The following is a 17,500-nucleotide window of genomic DNA, read 5'->3' on the forward strand; positions in this document are numbered from 1 at the left end:
ACTGTGTTAAGCTAGCGTTGCTTTATTTCAACCTAGCTAGCAAGCTAATACAAATGAAACGTCTTCACACAAAAAGACATTTAAAAAAAGATTGGGACTTCTTCTCCTCCTCTTTTCTTCTCTTTTGATACTGCGCACCGGAGAGCTTTGATGGCCGTTTCATCTTGCGAAATATCAAAACATAACGTGTCTGTCACTTGACGTGACCTGACCTCTGTGACAGCGATCTGACCATCTAAAGGGGGGCAAGGCAATGACCACATGTCACGTGACTCAGCAACGCAAGTGAGAAAATGTCATTGTTTATCTGTTTCTTTATTTTGTTAACATTTATTATTTTCAAGACTATGCCTTGAGCCGGCCCTGCCAACAGGCATGGTGTTATATATCCATTAGTCATTAATACCAACATCAATAGCAGTCCTGGAGTCCTGGAGGCAGACTGGCAGGCAAACAGAGGATATATGTGACTATCAATAAATCACTTTAAACAATAACTTAATTTGATGTGAGAGTGTTTACAGTACGTTGTGTGCATGTGTGAGGTGGACAAGGTGCAAGTAATGCAAAATTGAATGCACAGTGTAATACTGTAGGTATAGTTCCTGACTAGTCTGCCTTCCTGTAACTAATTTTTATGTTCACTACAGTGAAAAAAATACACCCCCATTCCCCCAGCTCTAAATGTATTGATAAAGAGCACATTAATAAAAAAAAGATGCTATCCTATGAGGGAAAATATAGCCAATAACTCATTCTTCCCTCTCACATTCACAAAAATACCTCTCAATTCACAATTTTACCTCTCACATTGTGAGAGGTGAAATTGTGAATGTGAGAGGCAAAATTGTGAATGTGAGAGGTAAAATTGGTAAAATTGTGAATGTGAGAGGTAAAATTGTGAATGTGAGAGGCAAAATTGTGAATGTGAGAGGTAAAATTAGTAAAATTGTGAATGCGATAGGTAAAATTGTGAATGTGAGAGGTAAAATTGTGTATTTGAGAGATAATATTGTGAATTTGAAGGGTAAAATTGGTAAAATTGTGAATGTGAGAGGCAAAATTGTGAATGTGAGAGGTGAAATTGGTAAAATTGTGAATGTGAGAGGCAAAATTGTGAATGTGAGAGGTGAAATTGGTAAAATTGTGAATGTGAGAGATAAAATTGGTAAAATTGTGAATGTGAGAGGTAAAATTGTGAATGTGAGAGGTGAAATTGGTAAAATTGTGAATGTGCGAGGTAAAATTGTGAATGTGCGAGGTAAAATTGTGAATGTGAGAGGGAAGAATGAATTATGGCCTATACGGCCCCTCATACAGTGTCTAAAATACTCATTAGAACGTATAATTATACTGCGGTGTACTAGTGGTGTCGCCGTACTCCCAGCAGAGGAAGTGTGACTGCTCTTACAATCACAGTCTGTGAAAGGACTCAGGGGTAAAATTAAATTCTTGCGGGCTTAACAGACTTTGTATTGGAGTTTTTTTCCAGAGGTAGAAGAGAGAGCACCTCCCTTAACCAATGTAAGACTCATTGTAGTCTGTGAGTCTGCAGAGTTTTGACCTTGCATTTTGAGAGAAGTGGTATACCGAAGATGCCAGTTTTAAAATCAGGGGTTATAGATTGTTAACAGATTCATAAAAAAAATAAAAAAAATATCCAGCAACTTATACAATTTGTTGCCTGAATTGACCAGAGGCTGCTGCTGCTTTTGAGTCCCTCTTTCATCGAGGCAGGGTGTCCAGATCACCTTTCTACATACTTGATGGAACGACTTCAGACACTAACTGGCCGATATCACCTTCCATCACCTGTCACTTATTTTCTAAATATGTATTCAGGCCGTCCTGCAGGTCCTTCAGATGGGTCTCTTATTTCGTCATGTTGTGGATTCAAGCGGTCGTGCTTGAATCTACCCGTGCCAGAATTTCGCTCACATTTTGTCCAGGGTCCTGCCTCCTGAGCTTGAGGGTTTAAAGACTAATTTTTAACCCTTGCATTATGTACATTATAGGGCTTGAAAATTGCACATTCTAATTGTAAATTGGGATTTATTAAAAAAACTATTTAATGAGGAAACGTGCCTAAATTTAGAGAAACTAGCAGAAATTAAATGTGATTAGGGCTGGGCAATATGGACCAAAAGTCATATCCCGATGTATTTAGGCTGAATATCGATATACGATATATATCCCGATATTTTCATCACAAAGTGAGAGAAATGTTCAGTCAAATATGACATGTCACAAGTAGTTATATTGAGACCGTTTGATTAAGTGAACATCAATACTGTACAACAACAGGAGAACCTTTTTTTTAAATCAAAGCTTCATAGCTCCAAAGTGCACGTCGGGATATGACTTGTGGTCCATATCGCCCAGCCCTAACTGATCCTCCCAAACATTATCCCCTCAGATATCATGGCATAAACTTGACACCAGGACGTCTTATTATTGTTTTATCTCTTTGACCTTTGCAGCAGTGATGTTTTGTGACCCTGCTTGCTTGCAGCATCTTCTTCTGCTGAGCATTGGGGAGGAACACTTGCATCTGAAAACTTGCATCAGCATTTAAGCCAAGAATTTTTAAATATAACTTTTAATGCAGATATATTATGCAGTGCTTTCACAGAACCACTATCAACCCATCTCTCTGTTCTTTTGTTCCCGTGTTTAGGTAGAGCAGTTGTTAGAGTAGAGAACTGGCTGACAGGACAGTAATGTGATCCAGTGGTGATAAATAATTGATGCATTTGTTCCTTTGCTCTTTTTCCTCACAGCCTCTGACCAATCAAACCAACCTGCTGCCAGAAGAGATGGACCAGTCCTCTCTGTATAAAGCTCCGGTGGATCCAGCTAGGTGGTTCGGCATCAGGAAAGACGCCACAGTGCTGGGATATAGTAAGGTATATCTGTTATACGTTGTCATGGCTCCAGTAAGAATGCTACTGTGCTTCAGGCAGTGTTGTAGTCAAGACCACCTAAACCGAGACCAAGTCAATACCAAGACCATGGTGTATCGAGACCAGGACAAGACCAAGACTTGGAGGGGTCAAGACCGAGTCAAGACCAAGACCAGTCCCAGCCATCTCTGTTAGTGTTGCTTTGCAGGATTTACAAGTTGCGCTGTGTTTTCTTTTTTTTTTTTTGAACCACAAAAAATCTTTGTGGTTCAGGTAACTGCAGCAAACTGCGGCAAATTTTATTACAGACGAGTTGGCTGACATCTTCTCACGGCCTCTTTTCATGTCACTCACATGCACTTTTGTGGGGGGCGTGTGAAAGGAGGCGGGAGGAGTGACAGCTGTTAACGGTGACAACAATTTCAAATGATATATGAGTCACGTTATTGGTTGCTATTGGTTGAACTTGAAGCAATACCATTTATGCAAAGTCACAGTAATGATATTAACAAGTAAATCCACAAATGCACAGTTGTCTTGACCAGTCTTGAAATAAAATCCTGAGTCTGATTTGTCCGAGACCGAGACAAGACAGAGTTAAAATGCAGTCGATTCAGAGACGAGACCGAGACCTTCAAAATGTGGTCCCAAGACCGATCTCGAGTAGTACGACACTGGCTTCAGGTTTATGAACATTTGGAGATGAATGTGCAATATGTATGGATAGATCTTGAGTTCAAATGATTACATCTCAATCAATTAGAATATCATAGAAAAGTTTATTTATGTCAGTAATTCAACTCAAAAAGTGTAAATAACACATTATATAGATCCATTACACACAGAATGAAACATTTCATGTCTTATTTAATTTAATTTCTTCTAATTATAATGATTATGGCTTACATTTAATGAAGACCTACAATTCAGAGTCTCAAAAAATTTGAATATTTCAAAAGACCAATTTTAAAAAGTATGTTTAATATGGAAATTTTGGCCTCTGAAAAGTCTGTCCATCTATATGACTCAATACTTGGTTGGGTCTGTTTGATTTGAACTACTGGAAACGGACTTTTACATCATATTCTAATGTTTTGAGATGCATCTATATGGTTTCACCTCCAGCCTTTAAAAGTGTCCTTTCCTTCCTTCTACAGAACCATCTGATAGTGCTCATGTTGTTGGTGTTTGAGGCGACAGTATATCGTCACCAGGCTCACCACTACCGTCAGATCCAGCGCTCCCCGCCCACCATCCCCGCTCTGTTCCCCGACGCCACCAGGGACACTCTGGACCAGGGCTTCCTGCCCTGCCTCAAGTACCTGCTCAACTACACCTTCTACAAGTTTGGACTAGAGGTAGCTGGAAGGGACCTTTACTTTACTCACTGAACTGAGGCTTTAAAAAACTGTTAAAACGTTTCTATTGCAATGATTTATAGAGGTATATATACAGTCATGGTAACAATTATAAGACCACCCTTTTACTTCAATTTATTGTTCATTTTAATGGCTGGTACAACAAAAGGTACATTTGTTTGGACAAATAGTCAAGTTAAGTCAAGTATAGTTTATTTGTCCCAACTTGGGCAATTTGGTTGCAGTCTAGGTGCATAAAAGACATTTAAAAAAAAAAAACATTCCAACACACATACATACAACAGATCACATAAAAATATATATATATATATATATATATATATATATATATATATATATATATATATATATATATATATATATATATATATAAACAAAACAAAACAAAATAATAACAACAAAAATAGCTGATATCTAGACATTTTCCATGGTTTTCTTAAAAATTATTTTGGTTATTATCAAGAAAACCATGGAAAGTGTCTAGATATCAGCTCTTAAATTAATCTCTTATGAGCTATTTTTGTATTTGTCCAAACAAATGTACCTTTAGTTGTATCAGGCATTAAAATGAACAAGAAAGCAAGGAGAAAACACACACATACACATAGATAAAATACATTTCAAATTCCTTCATACATTTTTACATGTTTTATACATTTTTATAGCACCCATGGTCCTCAGGGGTGAAAAAGGACCCCATGACATTAGACTGGTTTTAGGACATGTAGAAACTTTAGAAACTTTTTTTTCACCTTTCAAGGCAATTTATAATTTTCATATTTTTTTCATTATTATTGGTCAATTTTAGTCAAATATACAAAATAAGGCCTCATTTCAAGAGAAAAAAAAGTAATAAAACCTGGATATTTTTTCTTTAATAGTTAAGTCAATAGAATAGTCGATGGGAGGACTACACAAGGGTTAAACAGTTAAACTGCAGTAAATTGTATCTCTTGTAATATATACTCACCATATCGCAAAATGCTCAAAATCGCAATAATATCGTATCGTGACTCGGGATAAAATCGGCTCTGGTTTGAGTTGTGTTGTGACATGTTTTCCACAGATCTGCTTCCTGATGATGGTGAACGTGATCGGCCAGCGGATGAACTTCCTGGTGATCATCCACGGCTGCTGGTTGGTCGCCATCCTGGTGCGGCGGCGGCGGGCGGCGATCGCCAAGATCTGGCCCCGATACTGTCTCTTCCTCTGCATCTTCATGATCTACCAGTACGTCCTGTGTGTGGGCATCCCGCCTGCTCTCTGTATCGGTGAGTCCTCACAACTACAACACAATAATAATAATAATAACAATAATAAACAGTGTGTTCCACTATAATAGCTGTATGCATATAGCACATGTAATCTCCTTATTAATATATTGTTATATACCACATATTATGATTAGCCAAATACAAAATATTGCTTTTAGTCAAGAAAACCATGGAAAATGTCCAGATATCAGCTCTTAAATTAAACTCTTATCAGCTATTTTTGTTGTTATCATTATATTTGTCCAAATAAATGTACCTTTAGTTGTACCAGGCTTTAAAATGAACAAGAAACTGAAGAAAAACACACACACACACACACACACACACACACACACACATATGGTTGCCCATAAAGTTGGAATAATGTTGTTTTCAGATGCAATCCTCATTTTCTCGGAAACATGTTCTGAAGAGATTGATTAATATAATTTCATGGAAGGAGGTAAAAAAATCTGTTTTAAATATATTTTATTACAACTTTATGGGCAGCACAGGATTGCTCTTCTTTGTGCATTATTGAGATATGTTGTTCACATGTCTTTCACATTAAAACTGTGTATAATAACCATATAGACTGTATAATAACGGTGTAACTGTCTGTTCTGTGGCGTAGACTACCCCTGGAGGTGGAACACTCCGGTGCTCATCAACTCGGCGCTCATTAAATGGATCTACCTGCCCGACTTCTACACAGTACCCAACTCCAAAAACCTCATAGGTCAGACTGTGTGTGTGTGTGTGTGTGTGTGTGTGTGTGTGTGTGTGTGTCTGTGTCTGTGTCTGTGTGCATCTGTACGTCTTTGTCTGTTCTTTTATCTCTCTTATTTTAAAGCTAACATTATTTTAAAGCTAATATTACATTAATGCTATTTTAAAGCAAACATTATTTTAAAGCTGATATTACCTTAATGCTATTTTAAAGCTAACCTTATTTTAAAGCTAAAGTTTTTTTAAAGCTCAAGTTTTTTTTAAAGCTAACGTTTTTTCAAAGCTAACATTATTTTAAAACTAATATTACATTAATGTTATTTTAAAGCAAACATTATTTTAAAGCTGATATTACCTTAATGCTATTTTAAAGCTAAAGTTTTTTTTAAAGCTAACGTTTTTTCAAATCTAACATTATTTTAAAGCTAACGTTTTTTAAAGCCAACTGTTTTTTCAAAGCTAATGTTATTTTGAAGCTAACATTGTTTTAAAACTAACGTCATTTTAAAGCTATTATTACAGTAATGTTATTAAAAATCTAACGTTGTATTGAAGCTAACATTATTTTAAAGCTAATATTACATTAATATTATTCTAAAGCTAACATTATTTTAAAGCTAACGTTATATTGAAGCAAACATTATTTTAAGCTAATATTACATTAATGTTATTTGACATTTGTCAGTTGACTGACCGAAACGCTAAATATTGATACTTGGCGGTCATGATTCAATATTATATTACCATACAAAATATCGTGACACTATGCTGTATTGATTTTATCCCCAAACTCTAATAATTATGTCTCAGTTCCAGACATAATTACTAGACTACAGTCCATGAGGCAGCAGTCAGTTTTCCAGGCTGCTGCTGCTGATGATGATGATGATGATGTTGATGATGATGTTGTGTTGTGTTGTGTTGTGTTGTGTTGTGTTGTGTGTGTCCACAGCGGACTTTGTGCTGCTGATGTGTGTGTCCCACCAGTGGAAGGTGTTTGAGTGTGAGCACACAGAGGAGTGGATGGTTCAGGCAGGAGAGAATACAGACGACCCCGAACCGATGGAGGGTCGACTGTTTAACCCCGCGCCCAATTTCATCAACTGCAGGTAAACACAGCACATGTCAGCACTACTGTTATACTGTGGATTTTTTCTTCTTCCTCTTCCGGACGCAATTTCGTCCCACTACTAGTCCTACAACTTGAAGAGTTGCAGGACAAATTATATATCAAAACGGGCGGTTTGATCGGGATCGGTGTGCTATTACTTTTCTCTACAGAATATGAATTTTTCGCGACGTAAATCGCGAAAAACTGCCCAAAATTTTGCATTGAAATGAATGGGACGGCCGACAAAAAATGAGCGAAAAAGAACAATAATTGGAGATTTTTAAACGTCTACTTCTCCGGCATAATTTCACCTAGAGACTCCATTTAAACTTTAAACAGTAGACACAAGTCTTGTGTATTGGTGTAACTGAATATCTCTATGGTTTGTGGACAAAACAAGAGATTTGAGGACGTCATCTTGTGGTTTGGGAAACACTGATTGGTACTTTTCAACATTTTATTGACCAAACAACTAATCAATTAATCGTTTAAATAATCGACAGATTAATGAATAATGAAAATAATCGTCAGTTGCAGCCCTATTATTAATAGAAACTTTGCAAAATGTCAGTTTCAGTCTTTGAAACAGAAAGTTGTCTGTACTTTAACTCACACTTTGTCTCTTTTCGGTCCCCAGGAGTTATCTGGACATGGCTAAAGTTCTGGTGTTCCGTCATCTCTTCTGGTTCGTGCTGTCAGTGGTCTTCATCACCGGGGCAACGAGGATCTCCGTGTTCGGTCTGGGCTACCTGCTCGCCTGTTTCTTCTTTCTGCTGTTTGGAACGCGTCTGCTGGTGAAATCGTCCAGGACCCGCCTCGCCCTGTGGGACTGCCTCATCATCTACAACGTGGCCGTCATCATTTCTAAAAACATGTTATCAGTAAGTGGAGAGATCATCGTTTGTTGTTAGTTTGCAGCTTTTTGGCGTCTAAAACTAAAGCTTCAGCTCTCAGCGTGTGTTCTAACAAAATTAATGATTATGATCATATGAGCATAAAATATGAGCAGTGTTTGCTTGGTAGTTCATTTCTAGAATATAACAAGAAAATTAAAAACATTGAATTGTTTACTTGTCAATCAATCAATCAATCAATCAATCAATCAATCAATCAAACTTTATTTGTATAGCACTTTTCATACAAAAGAAATGTAACAAAGTACTTCACATAAAAAAGGAATAATAATAATAATAATAATAATAATAATAATAAAAAAACAAGCAAACACCCTTCGCCCAAATTAATAAGATAAAATAAATAAAAATAAAGTAAGATAAAATAAAAACTAAATTATTATTATTATTATTATTGTTAATAATAATAACAATAAAAACTAAAAAAGCTAGATAAAACATTTTAAAAGAATAAATACATAATTAAAAAGTAAAGCATGATAAAATATATATATATAAATATACAATTTATAGCAAGAGAAGATGTTGTAACACTAAGATGCATGATCAGAAAAATATTTAAAAATGTTTCAAGTAAAAGCCAAATTAAAAAGATACGTTTTTAAGTTTGCTCTTAAAAATATTTTAAAAAGGCCGCTCCCAGAAGACCTGAGGGTCCTCGACGGTTCATAGGATAAAAGTAAATCAGATAAATATGCTGCACTAAGACCATTAACAGATTTATAAACCAGTAAAAGAATCTTAAAATCGATTATTGTGTGTGTGTGTGTGTGTTTCAGATCCTGGCGTGTGTGTTTGTGTTCGAGATGCAGAACGGCTTCTGTTGGGTGATCCAACTCTTCAGCCTGGTCTGCACAGTCAAAGGATACTATGACCGTAAGTATTAATAATAATAATAATAATAATAATAAAAATAATAATACTCCATGTGCATTAGGAATGGTTTTTCTAGAAGAAAGCAAATTTGATGTTTCTTTGAATTGTGTTTCATGCTGTTTATCATGCTGATTAGGCATTAAACTGAACAAGAAATGACAAAGAAAATGTTTGTTTTTTCCTGTTTTGATTTGTTCCTGACAGCCAAATCAGTGAGTGACAAGACGTGCAGCCTGCCGGTGGAGGAGGCCGGGATCATCTGGGACAGCATCTGTTTCCTCTGCCTGCTGCTGCAGAGGAGAGTCTTCCTCAGTTACTACTTCCTGCACGTGACGGCAGAGCTGCAGGCTTCTGCCAAACAGGCCTTCAGGTGAGACATGATGAGCTGATGCAGAGGTTACAATGCCAGAAGTCACCAGATTATCTCTGTTATATACATACTGTAACTATATTTATTTTAAACATCCTGAAAAATTAAGTCAGAAACTTCTCTCTGAACTTTAATGAAGCGTCGCAAATAAAGACAGATTGTCACTGAGAAATTACTGCACTACAAGTTAAAGTCCTGCATTCAAAACTTACTGAAGTAAAAGTACAAAAGTATCAGAAAATGTACTTAATGTATCAAAAGTAAAAGTATTCCTTATGCAGGATGGACCCACTCAGATTGTTTTATATTGTATATAGATTGTATTGATGCATTTATGACAGCAGCATTCTAATTTCCTCAAGACAGGGTTAATTTTAACTACTTAATATACATACATATATATACATACATAAATATATATTCTTTTCGATCTTTTGTTGCTTTCTGTCCCATTCGCCCGTACTGAATTGGATTAAAGGGCTTTTGTCCACTCTTCACCTTTTGCATTGAATAAGTTACAGAATGACTGGAAATAATATAATATTTTTTGCTTTTTTGTTGGTCCTTGGTTTGTGTTTTAACTGTGTCATTTTGTAACTGTCTCCCTGGAAAAAGATGTTTCTAATTTCTATGGGATTCCTGGTCAAATAAAGGTTACATTAAGACAATAAAACATAAACATTTCCAAGGGGTTAGATAATAGGTAACAGTTTTATTACAGTGGTGGTTTTACTTCATGTGCTTCATGCTCTGTCCATGTCACTTTTTCCATTGGTGCTGTTGATAGATCTCAATTGTACAAATGTTTCCTGTAATTAATGTGCCACACTCTCTGTGTTAATTGAATTGATGGTGCTGCTGATATCGGCCTCCTAGTTTCCTGCTAATGCCATTTACATGTGTTTCCTCTTCCTCCAGGGGCTTCGAGCTCTTCAGAGCCAGCATCGTGAAGAACATCAAGTTCCACCAACAAGCTGAGAAGAAATCTCTGTCGCAGCTCAAAAGATCGTGAGTTGAATTGTAATGGTGTATAACAAGAACAAGAAGATGAATGTGAGGTGCAGCTAACCACTGTTTTAGGTTATTCTAGTCATAAATCAGATATAAAATCCATCAATCAATTCATGAATGAATTGTCTGTTTAAATTAAATTAATTGGGATTATGATGGAAGTATCTGATGGCCATTCCCATGCTCAGTTATGTCTCATAAGTTGTTGCAGCAATATCCGGATTGATAGCATTTCTTACGCAGATTTGGTGCTAAATGTGTATATAATATTATGATAATATTATTTTGCCACTTAGGGTTAGATAAACCTGGTAAAAACAAAAATCCCTGCAAAGTACCATGTTAAAAGACGAAGACCTTTGGAACAGCATAGAAAATAGTTCTGTAAACTGCTGAGAAAACACCTTATTGTCAAATTACATAGGAAAGCTTTACAGAACGCTCTAGGTCTCTAGTTTGTGGTTGTAAAGTTTCATGAGGCTGTGATTATCCTAGAGGTCACAGCAGCTCATTTTATACACTGAGCTCAAGTTCCATAAAAACGGCCTCACAGCAAGTAAATGGTTACTATGGAAACTAACATCATCACAGTCCAGTTATAGCAGATTTATGCAATTCACAGACTGTTTAGTGATGCCAGATTTCAACAGGCAGAAACAATATATTTTACTGTTTGGGAAAAACTGCATGGTTTTTACCTTAGACTGCATGTTATTAGCATAAAGTGAGTTTTTCAAGAGGACATGTATGAGGTCATGTATATAGGCCATAATTCATTCTTCCCACTCACATTCACAAAAAAATACCTCTCACATTCACAAATTTACCTCTCACATTCACAAAAATACCTCTAACATTCACAAAAATACCTCTAACATTCACAAAAAATACCTCTCACATTCACAATTTTACCTCTCACATTCACAATTTTACCTCTCACATTCACAAAGAATACCCCTCACATTCACAATTTTACCTCTCACATTCACAATTTTTCCTCTCACATTCACAATTTTACCTCTCACATTCACAAACAATACCTCTAACATTCACAAAAATACCTCTCACATTCACAATTTTACCTCTCACATTCACAAAAATACCTCTAACATTCACAAAAAATACCTCTCACATTCACAAAAAATACCTCTCACATTCACAATTTTACCTCTAACATTCACAAAAAATACTTCTCCCATTCACAAAAATACCTCTCACATTAACAATTTTACCTCTAACATTCACAAAAAATACTTCTCCCATTCACAAAAATACCTCTCACATTAACAATTTACCTCTCACATCTACAAATTTACCTCTCACATTCACATTTTTACCTCTCACATTCACATTTTTACCTCTCACATCTACAAATTTACCTCTCACATTCACATTTTTACCTCTCACATTCACATTTTTACCTCCCACATTCACTATGATACCTCTCACTTTCACAATTTTACCTCTCACATCAACATTTTACCTCTCACATTCACACATTTTTTGTGAATGTGAGATATCCCTTTTATTTTGGAGCATTATTTCACCTTACCTTACCAACAAAATATCACATGGTTGGTACTAATGGATTCCCCAGATGTTCTAGCTTCATATACTTCCACTATGTTACCAGATTAAAACTTCTACAGCCTCTGAAGGACAGGAAGGCCATTGACACCTGACCAAAACATACCATAGTAGACACCACAGGAAGATCTAAAATACATGCTTTACATTAGCCTGCAGCAAATCTTATAAACTGGTTACAAAAGAGAGTTAAAGTTCAATTATTGTGGCTCCTGTTTTTCCTTTTCCTGTCTTCCTCTCACAGGATGCAGAGGATTCGCTCCAAGCAGCAGAAGTACAGAGACGGACACAAAACAACCGAAGAGTCCAATGAGAGCCAGACTGCTGGTAGGATTCACCAGTTTACCTGACAAATTATTTATATTTCACACTCAACATGAGATTAAGGTCATAAAATAATGCAAATGATCTTTTCTTCTTGTATTTGCTTCTCCCTGTCCTTCGTTCCATCTTATTTGTCCTTCATTATTTATTTAACTGATCTGAAACTTCCCATAGACTACCATGTATTGTTTAGTAAACGTTTTTTTTACTGCTAATCTACATGCCTTTACATAAAGCAGCATGGGCAAATGTTTGACCACAAGAGGGCAGAAATACTCTCAACCCTGATATAGTATGAGCCTGTTATGTTTGATTGAAAAGCATGTTGCAACTTTGTTTTTTAAAGGTGCTACATAAACAAAGTCATGATAATATTACCTTCATATGTTGTTCTTGTTAATCTTATATGCAACATGCCATAAAATCTGTTGGACACTTTCATGTTTCATGTTTCATTCCAGTGTGGAGTTTGCATGTTCTCCCCTAGTCAGCGTGGGTTCACAATCACAATTTTACCTCTCACATTCACAAAAAATACCTCTCACATTAACAAAAATACCTCTCACATTCACAATTTAACCTCTGACATTCACAATATTACCTCTCACATTCACAATATTACCTCTCACATTTATAAAAAATACCTCTCACATTCACAATTTTACCTCTCACATGCACACATTTTTTGTGAATGTGAGAGGTATTCTTTGTGAATGTGAGAGGTAAAAACCTTTCCGGGTCGTCCAGTTTTCTCCCACAGTCCAAAAACATGCAGCTTAGGTTTAATTGGTGACTTTAAATTGCCCGTAGGAGTGAATGAGAATCTGGAGACCTGTCCAGAGTGTCCAGGCTCCCGTGACCTGAGTTCAGATAAGCGGTTAAGGATAATGAATGAATGAATGAATGAATGAATGAATGCTCTACAGTCATCCTCATGTTACATTTATGTTTTTAAATCTCTCAGATTAGCATCATTAGATCTGTCCTGTACAGCATTCCCTCCAATCTAAACCTTCTCTTGCTTCCTTACAGAGGCCCAGTCCGACAGGAAGAGCTCCAGGAAGAAGAAGTGGTACCGGCCGTGGTTGGATCATGCTACAGGTACGGTAAACACGACTCCATTATTTTAGTAGTCCGTTGGATCTGACTTCAGATAATCTCCACATTATAACGTGTTTCTTCATCCCACAGTGCTCCACTCAGGAGAGTACTACCTGTTTGAATCAGACAGTGAGGATGAAGAGGAATCAGAAGAGTCAAAGCCTCAGAAACAGACCGCCTGTCAGGTCAGAAACACAACCCACTCACCAAATGTACTTGGGGGGTATGTGTCTTACATTTCAAAGGGTTATATACACTGTAAAACTTTTCAGTCTCAATTTACAGTATATTGCTGGCAGCAGTTTTTATTGTACAGTCTTGGAAAAAATTATTAGACCAATTTTTTTCTTCTTGTTCAATTTAATGCCTGGTACAACCAAAGGTACATTTGTTTGGACAAATATAATGATAACAACAGAAATAGATCATAATAGTTTAATTTAAGAGCTGATCTAGACGTTTTCCATGGTTTTCTTGATAATAACCAAAATCATTCTCAAAAAAATCATGGAAAATGGCTGTAAAAAAATCTGTGTAAATTTATAGTAAATTCCTATACATTTTTGTTTTATTCTCTCAGATTGCATTCCAATATACAGTTTAACACTATGGCATCAATACAGTAGAATACTGTTCAGATTTCACCATAAATTTACATCTAAGGTTTAAAGTGTGGTATATGAAGGTATTTGTGTTTGTGTGTAAACAGACACTGACCTCTGATGGTGGTTGCTGGGCACTTCACACAATTGTACTCATATTCACAGTTTTACCTCTCACATTCACAATTTTACCTCTCACATTCACAATTTTACCTCTCACATTCACAACTTTACCTCTCACAATCAGAATTTTACCTCTCACAGTCACAATATTACCTCTCACATTCACAATTTTTCCTCACATTCACAATTTTACCCCTCACATAAACAATATTACCTCTCACATTCACAATTTTTCCTCACATTCACAATTTTACCCCTCACATAAACAATTTTACCTCTCACAATCACAATTTTACCTCTCACATTCACAATATTACCTCTCACATTCACAATTTTACCTCACATAAACAATTTTACCTCTCACATTCACAATTTTACCTCACATAAACAATTTTACCTCTCACATTCACAATTTTACCTCTCACATTCACAATATTACCTGTCACATTCACAAAAAATACCTCTCACATTCACAATTTTACCTCTCACATTTTACCTCTCACATTCACACAATTTTACCTCTCACATTCACAATATTACCTCTCACATTCACAATTTTTCCTCACATTCACAATTTTACCTCTCACATAAACAATTTTACCTCTCACTTTCACAATTTTACCTCTCACATAAACAACTTCACCTCTCACATTCACAATTTTACCTCTCACATAAACAATTTTACCTCTCACATTCACAATTTTACCTCTCACATAAACAACTTCACCTCTCACATTCACAATTTTATGTCTCACATAAAAAATTGCACCTCTCACGTTCACAATTTGGTATTGTTTATTGTATATAGCTGCAGACCAATTACATAGTTCATGTGAAACAGTTTGAGAAGTTTAACTCCGCTGTGGTTGACATGCTGTGTTGAAACTCTTTTCAGCTGTTGTTGACTCTTGTTTTGTCTCTCAGCTGGCGTACCAGGCCTGGGTGTCCAGTGTGAAAACAGCTCTGAGGGAGCGTCAGAGACACCAGAGAGAGCTGAGGAGGATTCAGAGAAAGGAGAAGGAGAGAGCAGGAAGACTGGACTCACAGCAGGAGGCGTTCCCTGTCATAGGTTAGATATTATTACATCCTTTTCTTCTTTTTTTTTTTTTTACCAGAATGCAGCAGCCAGTCTGTCCCTCGCACTCCTTTATTACTGAAGCAAGTATTGCCTATGACAGAAATACAGTCATCACCATTGGAAAAGGAATCATGTGCATTGAATTAAGTGCAGCAGGGTCCTTGAGATGATCACAGGCTGTACCACATGCCACTGAAAGCAGTGTGACTGCCCCAGAAAGAGAGGCAAGAGAGCCTGAATAAGCTTTCCATAGGTTTTTTCCACTGTGCAGCCTGCTCCAGGCCAGTGTACGGTCACAGGAAAATAACATGAATGAAGTAAGACTCAGCAACAGGATATCAGAGAGTATGTCCACATCTGTTGGTTAGTGCACGAAATTGCCGCTCAGTAGCGTCTCAGAAAAGTAGCTACCCGAGGCAGGTACTTTCTGAGCCACACCCATAGCGGCTCACTAGAAGGAAAAGTACCTAATGGAAACACGCCTTATGTGGCAGGCAATCCTAAAAACCACAGGCTACAAAAGCAGTTTGTATGCTTTGATCTTCTTGAAAAAGAGCGGTTTGCCAAATCTGGCTCGCCTCCAGAGGTCTGCACACTGTGAAGAACCCTAATAACAGAGAATATGAGTAAAGTGATAAGTCATAAATCAAGATGGTGATAACCAAAGTGCTGAGAGCAGCAGTCCACAAACTAACGGGTGACATCACAGTGGCTATGTTAACTATCATTAGATTTTAGTTTAGCTCAGAAACAGCTTCTCTCCCTTATCTGTCACTTCTGGTTAGATACTGCTGCAAATGTAAATGCATATACAGTCATGGAAAAAATTATCAGACCACCCTTGTTTTCTTCAATTTCTTGTTCATTTTATTTTCTGGTACAACTTAAGGTACATTTGTGTGGACATATATAATGATAACAACAAAAATAGCTCATAAGAGTTTAATTTAAGAGCTGATATCTAGACATTTTCCATGTTATTTTTACAATGATTTTGGTTATTATCAAGAAAAACATGGAAAATGTCTAGATATCAGCTCTTAAATTAAACTCTTATGAGATATTTCTGTTTTTATCTTTAGATCTGTACAAACAAATGTACTTTAAGTTGTACCAGGCATTAAAACGAACAAGAAACTGAAGAAAAAGGGTGGTCTACTAATTTTTTCCATGACTGTATACCAGTTAGCTATCACTAAGACATACCTTGTGTGTGTGTGTGTGTGTGCGTGTGTGTGCGTGTAGGTTGTGGGGACAACGATGTGTTCGAGGACTCTGGCCTTCAGGAAGACGAGCCAGAGGAACCGGAGTCTGGTAGGTTCACATTGTTTTTCACCATCACAACATTCTGCTGTGTGTCCATTCTATAGCAACAATTCCCTGAAGAAGTTGGAAATGCTGTGTAGCAAGTAAATCAAACTGAATGTGATAATGTACTTAATGTGCCAGCTGAACAGGTTAAATGGCAGCAGGTGATAGTATCATGATTTAGAGTGAAAGCAGCGTTCTGGACGGGCAGGTTGGGGCTCTTGCACGGCAGCAGCTGGATTCTTGTGATATTACGAAATCACAGATATCACATATCACACACATTCATCTTGTCAACGCAACGTTTGTGTCTGCACAAGGAATTTTTTAAGGAATCCCAAAAAGCACCCCATGACATTAGACTGGTTTTAGGACATGTAGAAAAAAATTACGAACAACTTTATTTTTCACCTTTTAAGGCAACTCATAATTTTCTTTTCTTTTCATTACTATTGGTGAATTTTAGTCAAATATACTACATTAGCCCTCATTTCAAGAGAAAAAAAAGTAATAAAACCTTAATATTTTTTTTATAGTTAAGTCAATAGTCCTCTTCAGCCTGAGGACCACGAGTGCATCGTCAATGGGAGGACTACACAAGGGTTAAACAGTTCATATCATATATAACATCATATCGCAAATTGCTCAAAGTCGCAATAATATCCTATCGTGACTCAAGTATCCGGATAAAATCGTATCGTCTAGTTTGCTTTAAGTTGAATACCGTGATGTTGTCTGATGACTGAAGACGAGGCTGATGATGGGAGTCATTAGGGGTCGATACAGTTAGTTTTGAGAGTGTGAGAAAAGCAAAAATTATCAATAATGTGG

General features: G+C 36.6%; 1 protein-coding gene across 1 annotated transcript in view; it reads left to right on the top strand.

Annotated features, from left to right (window-relative positions):
- piezo1 (piezo-type mechanosensitive ion channel component 1) overlaps positions 1–17,500 on the top strand; it is an 86,109-nt gene that overhangs the window by 51,562 nt on the left and 17,047 nt on the right. The window contains exons 20-33 of the mRNA XM_059359681.1: positions 2,781–2,906; positions 4,061–4,261; positions 5,349–5,553; positions 6,170–6,274; positions 7,217–7,373; positions 8,013–8,256; positions 9,069–9,165; positions 9,370–9,535; positions 10,454–10,543; positions 12,378–12,460; positions 13,490–13,558; positions 13,649–13,743; positions 15,208–15,352; positions 16,607–16,675. Coding sequence (XP_059215664.1) covers positions 2,781–2,906; positions 4,061–4,261; positions 5,349–5,553; positions 6,170–6,274; positions 7,217–7,373; positions 8,013–8,256; positions 9,069–9,165; positions 9,370–9,535; positions 10,454–10,543; positions 12,378–12,460; positions 13,490–13,558; positions 13,649–13,743; positions 15,208–15,352; positions 16,607–16,675 — 1,852 coding nt within the window. The remainder of the gene's footprint in view (positions 1–2,780; positions 2,907–4,060; positions 4,262–5,348; positions 5,554–6,169; positions 6,275–7,216; positions 7,374–8,012; positions 8,257–9,068; positions 9,166–9,369; positions 9,536–10,453; positions 10,544–12,377; positions 12,461–13,489; positions 13,559–13,648; positions 13,744–15,207; positions 15,353–16,606; positions 16,676–17,500) is intronic.

Source organism: Centropristis striata, chromosome 20 (genome assembly GCF_030273125.1).
Source record: "Centropristis striata isolate RG_2023a ecotype Rhode Island chromosome 20, C.striata_1.0, whole genome shotgun sequence".
Taxonomy (NCBI): Eukaryota; Metazoa; Chordata; class Actinopteri; order Perciformes; family Serranidae; genus Centropristis; species Centropristis striata.